At 35.0% G+C, this 15,578-nt stretch overlaps 2 protein-coding genes across 2 annotated transcripts; both read right to left on the bottom strand.

Moving 5' to 3' along the window:
* Positions 1-5,120, bottom strand: LOC122289450 (aluminum-activated malate transporter 12-like). The gene is made up of 6 exons (XM_043096437.1): positions 4,600-5,120; positions 4,352-4,492; positions 3,520-3,792; positions 1,108-1,229; positions 845-988; positions 1-738 (listed from the first exon to the last, which is right to left on the bottom strand). The coding sequence occupies exons 1-6, from the start codon at positions 4,910-4,912 to the stop codon at positions 115-117; spliced, it is 1,617 nt and encodes a 538-aa protein (XP_042952371.1). The 5' UTR covers positions 4,913-5,120; the 3' UTR covers positions 1-114.
* A 4,701-nt stretch (positions 5,121-9,821) lies between these two features.
* Positions 9,822-13,274, bottom strand: LOC122290268 (aluminum-activated malate transporter 12-like). The gene is made up of 6 exons (XM_043097890.1): positions 12,712-13,274; positions 12,472-12,612; positions 11,257-11,529; positions 10,977-11,098; positions 10,714-10,857; positions 9,822-10,605 (listed from the first exon to the last, which is right to left on the bottom strand). The coding sequence occupies exons 1-6, from the start codon at positions 13,022-13,024 to the stop codon at positions 9,982-9,984; spliced, it is 1,617 nt and encodes a 538-aa protein (XP_042953824.1). The 5' UTR covers positions 13,025-13,274; the 3' UTR covers positions 9,822-9,981.
* Positions 13,275-15,578: the final 2,304 nt, after the last annotated feature.

Raw genomic sequence — 15,578 nt, forward strand, 5'->3', positions numbered from 1 at the left:
TCTGATCGAGACCTGAAAAATCAATAGTTTTTGGTTCGTGTCATTTTGACTCAATTATACTCAAATGAATCAATATCTATATCAGAATGACAAATTAATTAAATATATTTTCTGCTATTCTGCCCCATGAGATGGAATATTGTTCTGAGCAACAACGATTAGTGGTCTCTCAGAAGTCACAACAATCTGATCACCGTGTTTGTACTCTTCGAAGCATGCTTTCCTCCCCAATTCTTCAACTTCCACGATAATTTGATCGAGTTTTGCCACAATCTCTACAATCAAAGAAGCAAAAGCAGCAAAAGGAAGTGCTTCCGAGAACTCAAGGCTAGTTATGGCAATCTTACTCGACAGTCGACTTAAGAGCTTCCGCTTTGCCTCCTTAGACTGCTCAGAAACCCTTCTGCTTTTCCATTCAAGCAATGTAGAAGCGTCAGTTTTTACACTCGATGATGATACTCTGGAGTCTTTTTGGTGTTCTTGGCTTGCATGTGCAGCAGCAGCTAAAGCAAGCATGTTGGAGTCTTGATTAATGTTGGAGCCAAAAAAGAGCCTTGGTTGGGAAGTTATAGCAGTATTGAGGTCTTTTAAGGCTTCCTGAAGATGATCGGAAAGTATCTCCGGAGAGCAATGGCAGCGTTTTCTTATGCTATCGGCAAGTTCCATTAGTACTTTTGCTACTTCCCCTGCAAGTCGAATGCAAGGGTCTTTGAATAGGGCTCGCACAGATTGAGGCGCCTAGCCAAAAAATAAAACAGCAAGTTAGAAATCAGAAAGAAAACGTAAAAAGAACATTAAATGCACTCAAGAGATCACAAATCTGCACTAAAAAAATGTATAATACCTGAATTTCGGTCTGCAAACAACCATGTAGAGCTACAACTGTGTAGCAAAAATGCCGGAGAACAGCTCCCAATTTCAGATACTGCTGTGATGGAAATTTATGACGGTATCTTGAATGCCTTGGCTCCCAACTTGCATGTAATGCCTGCTTATTTCACAATACCATCATTCAAAAAACATTGAGAAGCTAGTAATTAGTAGTATATCTGCACTATATTTTCTTTGAACATAACAAACTCAGCCAAAACTGTTCGAAAAATTTACCAGCGTTTCATCAGTGGATTTTGAGTCCAAAACGGCTTTATAACCTTCGTAAATGGGATCCTCTGAAGATTCATGCTCAGTTATTTCGATATTATTTTCATTAAAGTATTCTTTGACACAAGCTGCAAGATAATTTACATCACTTAGCCCAAATAGCATAAGAGTTTACAAAACAATTTAAAGTCTGTCGAAGAGCTCCTCAGATCAATCATCTGCTGTTTGGAGATGATGGCGTGATATTTTGTAAGGCAGATGTTGAGGTGAATAGAGTGGTTCAAAGGCTACTGAAAACCTATGAAAATGCTTCTCGACAGATGATAAATAAAGAGAAAACTTCTATAGTTTTCTCTAGTAATGTTTCAGTAGCAAGGAGGGAAAATATTCTACAGATATGGGGGATTCCAAACGCTCAACAGCATGAAAAGTATCTAGACCTTCCAGCTATGATTGGTAGATCTAAAAGGAGGGCCTTCGCAGACAGTAAACAGAAAGTGTGGCATAAGTTGCAGAGCTGGAAAGAACAACTCTTTCACAAAGGGGTAAGGAGATTCCGATAAAAGCTGTGCCCTCTCCATCCCTACCTATTTAATGAGTTGCTTTCTACTTCCAGTGAATTTTTGTAAAAAGTTGGAGGCTATGATGGCAAGCTTTTGGTGCGGTCAGAAAACAACTGAGAGGAGGATTCATTGGACTAGTTGGGAGAGGATGCGTGAAACAAAGGCTAAAGGAGGTTTGGGCTTTAAGGATCTGCATAATTTTAATATGTCCCTGTTAGCTAAACAAGGATATGATGGAGGATACTGCAGAATGAAAATTCATTGCTTCATAAAATATATAAGGCTAAATATTTCCCACAAGGTTCTTTTTTTGATGCTAAGTTGGGTCACAACCCCTCATTCACAAGGAGAGGAATATGGACAGCAAAGAAATGGCTCCTCAAAGGATGCAGGTGGCCTATTGACGATGGTAAAACTACAAAGCTGTGGTCTGTCAATTTGGTTCCAGGGTATCAAAACCTACTGCAGTAAGGGAATGTGAGCAATGTTGAAGCAAATGAAAAAGTTGATACTATTATAGTAACACAAGATGGTGGAATGTGGCTAAGATCTGAACTCTCTTCAATCCAAAAGCTGACTCTAATATTTTAAAGATCATTATTGCTCCTAATAGACAACCAAATAGATGGACTTGGGCATACGAGAGGAGTGGGCTTTTTAGTGTCAGAAGTGCATACAGACTGATTAGAGGGCAGCAGTAGGCCAATGTTGGGGAGTGCTCTTTTGCTACAAGCAAGAGTCTTTGTGGAAGGCTATTTGGAAGGTGAGAATCTCACATAAAGTTAAAATTTTTCTTGGAAAACATGTAAAAAAATACTCCCTTTACTATCAAATCATAGAAAAAGGAAGGTCCTGACTCAAGATATAAACATGTTGTTTCTGCAATACAGGTATTGAAACTCTACCTCATGCTTTAATATACTGCTCTCATATTCATAAACATTGGAGTAGCATATTTCCTATGATTAGTGAGATGGAAGGGGAGATGTCTCATTGTCTGTAATAGATATAGCCATGAAAATTCATGAACTTGGAAGAGATGAAGACATGGCTGTGCTCTTTCTGCTAGCTTGGGGATTCTGGTTTAGGAAAAACAAGTTTGTGAATGAGCAGATCATTATTAAGCCACGACAAGTTGCTCATCATGCTTTATCCTTGAAGCATGAGTTTACAACAGTTCAAAAGGCTAGGGGTAGTGACTTGAAAATTTTTTTGTAACTGGAAGCCTTTTGAGTTAGGTTTCTTAAAGTTAAATATAGATGGAACCATGTTTTATGATTTGCATAGAGCAGGGGTTGGGGCAATTTTAAGAGATGAATATGGGGCAGATCATCATGGCAGCAAGCAAAGTCAAGCATGAAGTTGCAGAGGCTGAGGATGTTGAACTGTTAGCAATTTTTAGAGGCCTTCAACTATGTGCTAACATGAGGATTAAGAAACTTATTGTTGAAAGTGACTGTTTGTTATTGATCAGAGATCTTCAAGATGCTGCTGGGCTTTCATCGAGACTTGGTATTTTGATGACAGAAATTATGAAGATGCTGGTTTTCTTTGATGAACACAAATTTCAGCATGTTAGTAGGCTAGGAAATGAAGTTGCTCATAGACTAACTAAGCTTGCTTGGAATGTTGAAACACTTGAGATGGGATTGTTTTCCAGATTTTCTTTCTCAAGCTATATGGCTTGATATATGTCTGTAATTCTTGTTATTGATGAGTGAAGTTGCTCTTTCTATCAAAGAAAAAAACTTCATACATATATATATATAGATATAGTTTCTACAACTTAACAAATTTTAGTAGTATCTATAACTCAGCATATGGAAAATTTCTGTATGATCATTAATAATCATACCATCTATAGATTTTGCTAGCCTTTCTAGCTTGGACACAGTGGAATTATGGAGGTCTTGCCCAGACCAATTTGGAAAGATCAACAGAGTCATGATCAGGCAGATGCAACAGCCAATGGCAATGGTATAGAGGCGTTGATGTGCAATCTTCAAGACGTTCTCAACACGGTAGCTCGATACAGTTATTAGATTAAAAGTCAAGAGAAATATCACAACACCATAGTCATAGTTCTTCTTTATGAAGGGAAAGAACCTGGTGTATGTGGCCGCAGCTCCTGCCAAATTGGAAACAAAATGGAAATTGAAAAATAGCGTAAGTTTACTTGCTTCTTCTGTAATGCGATTTGGATAGCAAGATATATACTCTCATCTCATCTAATTTCATTATATTTTATCTCATCTCAATATCTAAATATCACAAATACAAATACTTTTTAATTTTAGATCTTTAACCTTTTTATCTAATCATTACAACTTTCTTAAGCTTTCGAACAAAATATAAAAAACAATTCAATTTTTTCAAATCTTAAAATAAAATTAATATTAAAAAATAATATTATAACAATATTTTAATTTTATTATATTTTATTCAACTTTTTCTCTTTTATTTAATTCTCAAAATCTCATAAATATCTTAACTCAGACAATTTTCCTACTATTCATAAATTATTTTATTATTATTTATTAATCATCTCATCTTATCTCACTCTACAGATTAAGCCTAGCCTGAAAAGGAAAGACGAGGGAGGATGCATGTTGAGAGAAAACTGTACAGAAAAGTTAGCTGAAGCTAGAAAGGTCTAGATCTTTAAGTAGTTAGCTGGTAAAACTAACCGATTAGAAAAACTGCAGCTCCAATGAAAATAGCTCGAAAGATCGGGCCAGATTCATCTGCAATGTACTCCATTAAGAAAGCCAATGATCCCGCTAATAGTGTACCAAATCCTCGATTCAGTCCTTTACATAAAGTTGCCCCTATAATCCGATAATGTTAATACACAGTTTTAGTAACGAAGTCTTGCATTAATTAAGGAGCTGACGCCATAAAAAAAAAAAAAAAAAGATTGTGCAAAGAGACTAACCTACTGTAAACTCGAGCACAAGAACCACAGTCATGACAGCCCAAATGGCATTGTCTCCGATCCCTAAGAAGAGTGGTTCGATGAGATATAACAACGAAACCACCGTCAAAGATATACCAACTTTCAAAGAGTGGATCACCCTTCTTGGATCTTCGCGTCCCAACTTCCACATCTTTTGCCACACCAAACCAGGACATCTTTCTACTTTCTGGGCAAACTTTCGGACGTGTTTCCCCGAATCACCATCAGTTTTAGTGGAATCTCCAGTTCTGGCCATCGGCATTTCTATGTCTGCATGAACTTTGGGGCACATTTCTTGACAGGAAACCAGCACAACTATAGTCACCTGTAAAGAAATTAAATGGTAATCCTAACGCATGCAGAAGCTCCTGATGATTCCCAGTATTTATAGACACCATGCAACCATGATGCGGGCAACATTAAATAAATAGGGAGAAATTGATATATTTGTTTGGCTGTCCACATAAGTTTCGTAGCACAAAGAAACTCACCTTTCACTAAAGAGGCCTGCGTCGTGGGGAGAGAAGAGGGGGCCGGGGGGTGATACACTGATAATATTGATGTCATTCCTACCTTCCCGTGCATTAATTTCCTTTGCGTACGTAGACAGAAAGTTCGACGTTGCTTTCACTAGGACTAATAGTCAAAACATGGTAGGAAGGAATCTTATTTCAGAAGGTTATTCAATTAGGTAATAATTGGTATTGATGTTACCAGATTTTGTTGGTTTTCTGCTTTGCAACATAAGCAATTTTTGGTGTTTGTGTTTGTATATATATCTAGCTCCGGGTTTCTGTTTCTGGAGCCTGCAAGTAGATAATCATAAGGTGTTCCTTGGTGTAGTTTACATATGTTCTGTCTCTGGAATACTGACGTGGGTCTTGCATGCTTATTGGATGCGTTCATGATCGAGTGTCCCCTGAGGCATTAATGTAATCCATATAATGTATTATGATGTGAGTACCAGGCTGGTCTGTGTTACGTATAATATTCTTTTCTTATTAAACAACTCAACATACCTAAAAAATAGTAATGATCATCATCATGTGTGGCACCTGCACATGCATGGGTGAGATCAAATAACCAAATTGTTCAGCATCTTGCATGAGGTGGCAGAATGACAAGTAAAAAAAAAAGAGAGAAATTCAAATAGAAACAAACCAGAGCTGGTGTGTCTTGCTCCTTGCCAACTTTTTATTGACTTGGACTCAGGAATCCAGATTGGTCCATCCTTTTCTCTCACCTAAAGTGTGATTTCCTAGCTAGGGATATGCATTTTGTCATGCATGCATCACATGAGACACAGTCACAGAAGGAGATCTAAGTTTTGAGAACAACTTTGTTAAGGCTACTGCAGTTTTATCTAATTTCCAGCAAATAATAATTTTGATGAAACATAATACACCTCCTTGATCTTAAAAACTTGTAGGGCATTTTTTTTTTTTTTTTTGTAGCTAAAAATAAACTTCCATTAACTCTTGAGTATCCATTTGCATGCCCATTTGCCATTTCACATGCAGAAGCTGCACCCAAGCTCTAATATTTTAGGGGAAAAAAAATAAAAACATGTTATAAATATATGTATTTGACAGATGACCATATAGACTACATCTTATTGTGTTTTTTTTTTTTTTTTGCATATGATAGTTTATTGTGAATTGGTTATTGTGCATGTGATAGTTTGTTGTACATGATGTGACTTGATTGTTATACATGTGATGGTTTATTGTGTATGTGACTTGGTTGACATAACAAATTACCACCATGGAGTTGTCTATAAAAGGATGTGATGCGCAAGAGGATCCGAGTTAGATGATACTGAGTTGTCAAATAACACGTTGATAGTGCTAGATTACTTTTCCTAATTGAGGAATTTTGGGTGCATTTTGGTATTTTGGCCATAACTTTAGATACGAATATCAGAACCGCACATATGACTCCAATTCGGAAAGTTTTTTTTCGGTGTGCATGTTATTATCACCGAGCTTGCTTGGTGTGCATCTTTTTTGAAGTCAAAATCCACTATTTTTCTTTCCGAATTTTCATTTTCAGTTATTTTTTTCTTTTATGGTAATATTTTATTTATCGTTTAAGAAGTGATTCTGAGTTCAATTTTGGCCAAATTTTTGGCGTATGACTTCTTTTATTACGTATTTAATTTTGACATAATTATTGAAATTTTTCTATTTTTGGTAAAACTCTTATAAGGATGATTTTTAGCTTCTTTTATTACGTATGTAATTTTGGCATAATTATTGAAATTTTTCTATTTTTGGTAAAACTCTTATAAGGATGATTTTTAGCTTTATAGCCAAGCTTGTGAGTTGATTTTGGACATTCTTTGATTTGATAAATTTAAATTAAACATAATAGGTATTTCTTTGTGTTTTTGAACGATTCTCTTATGTTCTTTCTTATAAATTATCTATTGAAACTAGCCTACAAAATAATTACTATTCTGTCTAATGTCAAGATGTTTTGAGGATCATTTGTAATACATAATAAAAAAAGAGTAATAAATTATATTAAACTCTTAAAAAACCAAGTATATATATTATTATCTCTCAATCTTCCTATTTATTTTTTACAATCTTTGAATCATTTGTTATTTTTCTTTAATTTTATAACAAAACAACATGATTATTTATTGATTTGCATAATTAACAACGACCCACTAATAATAAATGTGGTTTGGAAAAATATACAAAGTATTTCCTCTTTCCAATAGATAGTTGACACTTGACAGTACTGTTTCAATCAAGTTAACGTACAGCCAACTTTAGCCGCACCTACTACTCCTAGTTAATTTTGTCAGCTTCTCCTCAAAACTGGACCAGCCGATCTCAGGTGGCTCTACGTACGTACGTGTGTGGGTGCCGACATCCTAGTTAGGTGGTGGGCTCAAGGGGTGCACCGCTGGTTGACCTAACTGGAGCGGTGCAGTACTCATAAATTTATTTATTTATATATATAAAATACATTTATAAATAGATATGAGATAGAATATCTTAAATTATAAACTTATTTTTATTATAAAATAAATTTAATAAATCACATAAAAAAATATTAATTTATAAATTTATTTTTATGTATTTTTTTTGTTGAACCCAAGGTTTCAAGTTTCACGTGATTATAAATCTATACATGAATTTTGATGATAACAAATGAATTCAAAGAATAAAGGAGTTTCAAGCTCAAGTTATCCACACAATGGAGTCAAGCACATCAAAGAACCAAGTATGAGTAAGAAGGAAACAAATTTATATTAAAGTCATAGAATAATGTTGTAAATCTCTTAAAATTCGAAATTAGGATTAATGTTCAAAATTAATATTTTATCATAAAGCATTAAAATACATTTTCCACATGTGCATGAATACTTTTGAAAATTAAATTTGAAAATTTTGAAAGATGATTGATTGTCATCTTTTACATGTGCATGCCTTGATTAAAGGGTTGAACTTTGAAAATATTAAAGATGATTGATTGTCATCTTTCACATGTGCATGTTTTATTTGAATATTTTCAAAAGTGATTGATGCTTTTTTAGACTTATACAAAAGGTATATGATTTTGTTTGAAAAATTTGAAAAGTAAAGTGTGCTCATTTTGTCAGATACAAAAAATAAAAGATTAGGTTTGAATTTTTTGAAAAGGAAAGTGTGCTCCTTTTGTCATATGCAAAAAGTAAAATATTAGGTTTCAATTTTTTGAAAAGGAAAGTGTGCTCCTTTTGTCATATGCCAAAAGTAAAAGATTAGATTTGATTTTTTTGAAAAAGTGAATGATGTTGTTTTTGACATGTGAATCTTTTTAAATTTGAATATGAAGTCTCATATGCCTATAAATAGATCATTTGAGAGCTTCACATTCACAACACCAAGAGCATACAACATTCATTCAAAACTTTCATTCTCTCTTCTCTAAGTATTGAGCCTTAATTCTTGTTCATTTTGAGAGATATAGTTTGTGCTGTATTGTTCTTATTTCACTCATTAAGGAGTGTTTTCTGATAACCTACCCACTATCAGCTTTTGTATCAGAAAAAGGGTGTGTATAACCCTTGTGCGTGTAGAAAGTATTCTACACGGGGAATAGTTGAATCACCACGTGTAAGATGATTGCAAGTGTAGAGGGTGTTCTACACGGATCATTTGTAGCGGTGTTGTTCAAAGGTGTAATAAGTTTCTATCTCCACCTGAAGGAGGTTGAATAGTGAATTTGGGAATCCTCAAGGGGTAGTTTGAGGCGAGGACGTAGGCAGTGGGGCCAAACCTCATTAACATACTGAGTTTGCTTCTCTCTTACCCTTACTCTTTATATTTATTGTTATTTCATATTTTGTTTATATTTTATATTATATATTTGATTTATAATTGTTATTTTTTTAATACAACTCAATTCACCTCCCCTCTTATGTTAGTCATCTGGGCAACATTTTTAATTTTTATTGTAATTCAAATTTCTATTTTTCAGCACTTCATTTCCCTACATTGAGACCGACCTCTAACAAAAGTTTTGGGAGAAGTCATTTGGAAGCTTAGGTCCCTCTTCCATGTCAACATTATCATCGAATGTTTTTTTGAATACTGTACTGGATACTGTACCAGTTACGATACTAGAATGAAATATTTCGATATTGATACTATTTCATATACTGTTTCGGAATAATCCATATATGAATAAATTATATATATAAATATATATAAATTATATTCTAAAATAATAGTCAATATATGAATAAATTATACATAAATATATATAAATTATAAATGTTCTGGTCTGAATTGGCGGTAAAAAATGAGCTTGGAGTTTAAAGAAATGAAAAAAAAAAGTAAAGGCCAAAATACCAGCCAGTATTTGGACCGGTACAAAACAGATAAAATACTTATACCGGACCAGTAGCCGGTACGGCATATACCGACCGTACCGATTGATACGGTACGGTATTTAAAACACTGTTATCATCCCCTCCACTAACCCTACATTTAGGTTATCCATACATTTTCATTGGCCACATACATCATCATTAATATCAATTATGGCATAGCAACTTTTTGAAGTAAGAAAAAGGCTTGGCCAAAAAAAGCGGTGCCACCCACAATTCGAATTAGGGACTACAGTTACTCTATTTTTTTTTTTAATGTTTTTTAATGCAGTTTATTGAACTCCCACCACAATGTTGATATTATAAGCTTTATTCAATGTTGATGTTACCACACAACTTCACGAAAGCAAGCAAAATATCTGATCGAGACCTGAAAAATCAAATAGTTTTTGGTTCGTGTCATTTTGACTCAAATATACTCGAATGAATCAATATCTATATCAGAATGACAGCTTAATTAAATATCTTTTCTACTATTCTGTCCCCTGAGATGGAAAATTGTTCTGAGCAACAATGATTTGTGGTCTCTCAGAAATCACAACAATGTGATCACCATGTTTGTACTCTTTGAAGCATGCTTTCCTCCCCAATTCTTCAACTTCCTCGATAATGTGATCGAGTTTTGCCACAATCTCTACAAGCAAAGAAGCAAAAGCAGCAAAAGGAAGTGCTTCCGAGAACTCAAGGCTAGTTATGGCAGTCTTACTCGACAGTCGACTTAAGAACTTCCGCTCTGCCTCCTTTGACTGCTCAGAAACCCTTCTGTTTTTCCCTTCAAGCAATGTAAAAAGTTCAGTTTTTACGCTCGATAATGAGACTCTGGAGTCTTTTTGGTGTTCTTGGCTTGCATGTGCGGCAGCAACTACGGCAAGCATGTTGGAGTCTTGATTAATGTTGGAGCCAAAGAAGAGCCTTGGTTGGGAAGTTATAGCAGTATTGAGGTCTTTTAGGGCTTCCTGAAGATGATCGGAAAGTATCTCCGAAGAGAAATGGCAGCGTTTTCTTATGCTATCGGCAAGTTCCATTAGTACTTTTGCTACTTCCCCTGCAAGTCGAATGCAAGGGTCTTTGAATAGGGCTCGCACAGATTGAGGCGCCTAGCCAAAAAATAAAACATCAAGTAAGAAAATCAGGAAGAAAACGTAAAAAGAACATCAAATGCACTTAATATATCACAAATCTGCACTAAAAAAAATGTATAATACCTGAATTTCGGTCTGCAAACATCCATGTAGAGCTACAACTGTATAGCAAAAATGGCGGAGAACAGCTCCCAATTTCAGATACTGCTGTGATGGAAATTTATGACAGTATCTTGAAAGCCTTGGCTCCCAACTTGCATGTAATGCCTGCTTATTTCACAATACCATCATTCAAAGAACATTGAGAAGCTAGTGATTAGTATATCTGCACTATATTTTCTTTGAACATAACAAACTCATCAGCCAAAACTGTTAGAAAAACTTACCAGCGTTTCATCAGTGGATTTTGAGTCCAAAACGCCTTTATAACCTTCGTAAATGGGATCCTCTGAAGATTCATTCTCAGTTGTTTCTATATTATTTTCATTAAAGTATTCTTTGACACATGCTGCAAAATATTTACATCACTTAGCCCACAAAGCATAAAAGTTTGCTACATTCAACTTCATATATATATATATATAGTTTCTGCAACTTAAAACAAATTTTAGTAGTATCTATAACTCAACATATGGAAAATTTATTTATGATCATTAATAATCATACCTTCTATAGATTTTGCTAGCCTTTCAAGCTTGGACACAGTGGAATTATGGAGGTCTTGCCCAGACCAATTTGGAAAGATCAACAGAGTCACGAACAGGCAGATGCCACAGCCAATGGCAATGGTATAGAGGCGCTCATTTGCAATCTTCAAGACGTTCTCAACACGGTAGCTTGATACAGTTATCAGATTAAATGTCAAGAGAAATATCACAACACCATAGTCATAGTTCTTCTTTATGAAGGGAAAGAACCTCGTGTATGTGGCCGCAGCTCCTGCCAAATCGGAAACAAAATGGAAACGAAAAATAGCATAAGTTTACCTGCTGCTTCTGCAGTGCGGTTTGGATACCAAGATACTCTCATCTGGTGTAATTCCATTTCATTTCATCTTATCTTAGTATTCAAATACCACAAACATAAATACTTTTTAATTTTAGATATTTAACTTTTTATTTAATCATTACAAATTTTTTAAACTTTCTAACAAAATATAAAAAATAACTCAACTTTTCAAATTCTAAAATAAAATTAATATTAAAAAATTATATTATAACAATATTTTAACTTTATAATTTTATTCAATTTTTTCTCCCCCACTTCTCAAAACTTCATAAATATCTTAGAGCCAATGCTTAGTCAAATTTTGGCTAATTTGAGCAAAACTGGTCTGCATTGGAGTAATCATGGCTTCACTTTTGAGCTAGTGTAATTCAATTTTTTTCTCCAAATTTGGCAAGTCACTATTTATCTTCAAAATAATATTTTACTCTAAAAATATTTTTAAATATATTTGTTGGATAATTAGTTTGAGAATAAAAATAGTTGGGCAACAATAATTTTAAGTAAAAATTAATTATTAATTAAAGTGTATTTGTAAAATATTTGAAAAAATTTAAAAATTATTATTTTGACGTTGGAATGGATAATCTAATGTGGATTAATATCTCCATCGGTTTTTTAGCCAAAACCTCAACTTTTAATCAAATTTTGGACTTAATGCTCTTAACTCAAAAAATTTTACTACTATTTATAAATCATTTCACTACTATTCACACATTATATATTCCATCTCATCAGACGATCCAAACCAAGCCTAGCCTCAAAAAAGACTCAACAATCACTACAAGAAATAAGGGAGCTGAAGCTGTACATAAAAGTTAGCTGAAGCTAGTCATTGAAAGTCTAGATCTTAAGTTGTTAGCTGGTAAAACTAACCGATTAGAAAAACTGCAGCTCCAATGAAAATAGCTCGAAAGATCGGGCCATATTCATCTGCAATGTACTCCATTAAGAAAGCCAATGATCCCGCTAATAGTGTACCAAATCCTCGATTCAGTCCTTTGCATAAAGTTGCCCCTGTAATCGATAATGTTAATACACAGTACTTTTAGTAACGAAGTCTTGCATTAATTAAGAAGCTGACGCAAAAAAAAATAATTGTGCAAAGAGACTAACCTACTGTAAACTCAAGCACAAGAACCACAGTCATGACAGCCCAAATGGCATTGTCTCCGATCCCTAAGAAGAGTGGTTCCATGAGATATAACAACGAAACCACCGTCAAAGATATACCAACTTTCAAAGAGTGGATTACCCTTCTTGGATCTTCGCGTCCCAACTTCCACATCTTTTGCCACACCAAACCAGGACATCTTTCTACTTTCAGGGCAAATTTTTGAATGCGTTTCCCCCTATCACCATTAGTTTTAGTGGAATCTCCAGTTCTGGCCATCGGCATTTCTATGTCTGCATGAACTTTGGAGCACATTTCTTGACTGGAAATCAGCAAAACTATAGTCACCAATGGTAATGGGTCTTACAACTGTAAAGAAATTAAATGGTAATCCTAACGCATGTAGAAGCTCCTGATGATTCCCAGTATTTATAGACACCATGCAACCATGATACGGGAAATATTAAATAAGTAGGCAGAACCTGATATAATTGTTTGGCTGTCGGTAAGTTTCGTAGCACAAAGAAACTCCCCTTTCACTAAAGAGGCGCCTGCGTCGTGGGGAGAGAAGAGGGGGCCCGGGGGCGATGATATTGATTTCATTCCTACGTTCACATGCATTAATTCCCTTTGCGTGGACAGAAAGGTCGACGTTGCTTTCACAAGGACTAAAAGTCCAAACATGGTAGGAATTAAGGAATCTTATTTCAGAAGGTTATTCAATTAGGGGGTTAATAAATAATATTGATGTTACCAGATTTTGTTGGTTTTCTGCTTTGCAGCATAAGCAATTTTTGGTGTTTGTGTTTGTATATATATATCTAGCTCTCGGGTTTCTGTTTCTGGAGCCTGCAGGTAGATGATCATGCGGTGTTCCTTGGTGTAGTTTATATATGTTCAATCTCTGGAATACTCATGACGTGGGTCTTGCATGCTTATTGGATGCGTTCATGATTGAGTGTCCCCTGAGGCATTAATGTAATCCATATAATGTATTATGATGTGAGTACCAGGCTGGTCTCTGTTACGTATAATCTTTTCTTATTATACAACTCAATATAATCTTTTCTTATTACCGGCACCGGCAATTGCATGGGTGAGATCAAATAACCAAATTGTTCAGCATCTAAGGTGGCAGAATGGCAAGTCAAAAAAAGAGAGAAATTCATATAGAAACAGAGCAGAGCTGGTGTGCCTTGCCAACTTTTTATTGACTTGTAGTCCAGAGTCCAGAATGGTCCATCCTTTTCTCTCACACCTAGATGTGATTTCCTGGCTAGGGATATGCATTACGCATGCATCACAGACAGATCAAGGAGATTTAAGTTTACAGGGTATTTTTTTTTTTTTTTTTTTTTTGTAGTTAAAAATAAACTTCCATCAATTCATGAGTATCTCTTTGCATGCCAGGCCATTTGCCATTAATTTCACGTGCAAAAGAAGGACCCAAACTCCAATATTTTAGGGAAAAAAAAAAAACAAACATTATTGATTGATTTGCATAATTAACAATGACTCTCTAATTGTGAATCTGGGTGGGAAAAAAATACAAAGTATTTTCTGTTTCCAATAGATAGTTGGCACTCGACAGTAATGTTTCAATCCAGCTGTTAAGGTACAGCCAACTGTAGCCTCACCAAATCCTCGTTAATTTTGTCAACTTCTCGTCTTCTCCTCAAAACTGGACCAGCCGATCAGGTGGCTGTACGTACGTATGTACGTGTGTGGGTGCCGACTTCTAGGTGGTTGGCTAAAGGGGTGCACCGCTGGTTGACCTAACTGGCCGGCGCGGTGCAGTACAAAAGGGGCTGCATGCTCAGCTAGCTAGAGGTACTTTTTCAGAGTCACATGCTTATATATATATATATATATATATATATAAATAAATATAAAATAAACTTATAAAATTATAAGACTTTACATACCGCATATTAAATTATAAATTTTATTTTATTTTAAAGTATATCTAAAATTATATTAATTTATAAATTTATTTTTATATATTCTCTTTATATATCTACATATATATATATATATATCTATAATAATAAATATTTATCACATTTCTATAATAATAAACAGTAAATTCTAATTCTATTTCCGTGTACCGAAGATTTATATTGCCCATGTAAAGATTTACACTTTTACAATATTCCGTACAAAGAGTTCGCAGCCGTCAACCACACGAACACCCTCGTGCAATCGTGTCGTGCACACCAAAGAGAGAGAGATCTGAGGCGATGGTCACTATTATCATGTGTGGTGACGAGATGGAGAGATTTTGTACGCAGAGGTTTTATAGCTGGGTTGGGTTGAGTCTCCCATCTTTCTAAAATCGTCGGAACCCATGAATACGTGCCACGGAGCTGCTGCCGCTGTCGTTCTGTCGCGCGAGGAGCGATGCAACACAATCCATGGCGAGGTTGTGTAGGTTTTACACCATAATAAAAAGGAGATAAACAAAAAATAAGGAAGAGAAAATGAGCACACAAGGAACTCGGCCAAACCTGCAACAATGAAGAAGAAACCATGAAATAAAAATATCAAAAAAAAAAGAGAGAGAGATCGGTTTGCAGTGGAAAAAAAAAACAAAAAAACAAAATGCAAGAGATGAACCGGTTTGCAAGAAACCATGAAATAAAAACAAAATGCAAGAAACTATGAAATAAAAAAAAAAAAAAAAAGCAGAAAAAGAGAGAGAGAGATCGGTTTGTAGTACACGAAATGGAGATGAAGCGGCCAGCAGTAGAAGAAAGCAATGGGAAGAAGGAAAACGGCGCAGGAGAGAAGAAGAAAGAGGAAGAAAAAGGAGCCCTAATTTCTTCTAAACGATGCCGTTTTGGAGGGATCAACTGGGCTGGGTTTAAGT

Source organism: Carya illinoinensis, chromosome 12, assembly GCF_018687715.1.
Source record: "Carya illinoinensis cultivar Pawnee chromosome 12, C.illinoinensisPawnee_v1, whole genome shotgun sequence".
Taxonomy (NCBI): Eukaryota; Viridiplantae; Streptophyta; class Magnoliopsida; order Fagales; family Juglandaceae; genus Carya; species Carya illinoinensis.

What these genes read in the sequence shown, in the direction of transcription:
- LOC122289450 (XM_043096437.1), bottom strand. Translation starts at nt 4,912, where the DNA reads ATGTGCCCCAAAGTTCATGCAGACATAGAAATGCCGATGGCCAGAACT. An exon ending in TGTGCTCGAGTTTACAGTAG is followed by an intron (nt 4,493 to 4,599) that starts GTTAGTCTCTTT and finishes ATCGGATTATAG; the next exon opens with GGGCAACTTTATGTAAAGGA. An exon ending in AATCCACTGATGAAACGCTG is followed by an intron (nt 989 to 1,107) that starts GTAAATTTTTCG and finishes TGAAATAAGCAG; the next exon opens with GCATTACATGCAAGTTGGGA.
- LOC122290268 (XM_043097890.1), bottom strand. Translation starts at nt 13,024, where the DNA reads ATGTGCTCCAAAGTTCATGCAGACATAGAAATGCCGATGGCCAGAACT. An exon ending in TGTGCTTGAGTTTACAGTAG is followed by an intron (nt 12,613 to 12,711) that starts GTTAGTCTCTTT and finishes TATCGATTACAG; the next exon opens with GGGCAACTTTATGCAAAGGA. An exon ending in AGCTGCAGTTTTTCTAATCG is followed by an intron (nt 11,530 to 12,471) that starts GTTAGTTTTACC and finishes CCGATTTGGCAG; the next exon opens with GAGCTGCGGCCACATACACG.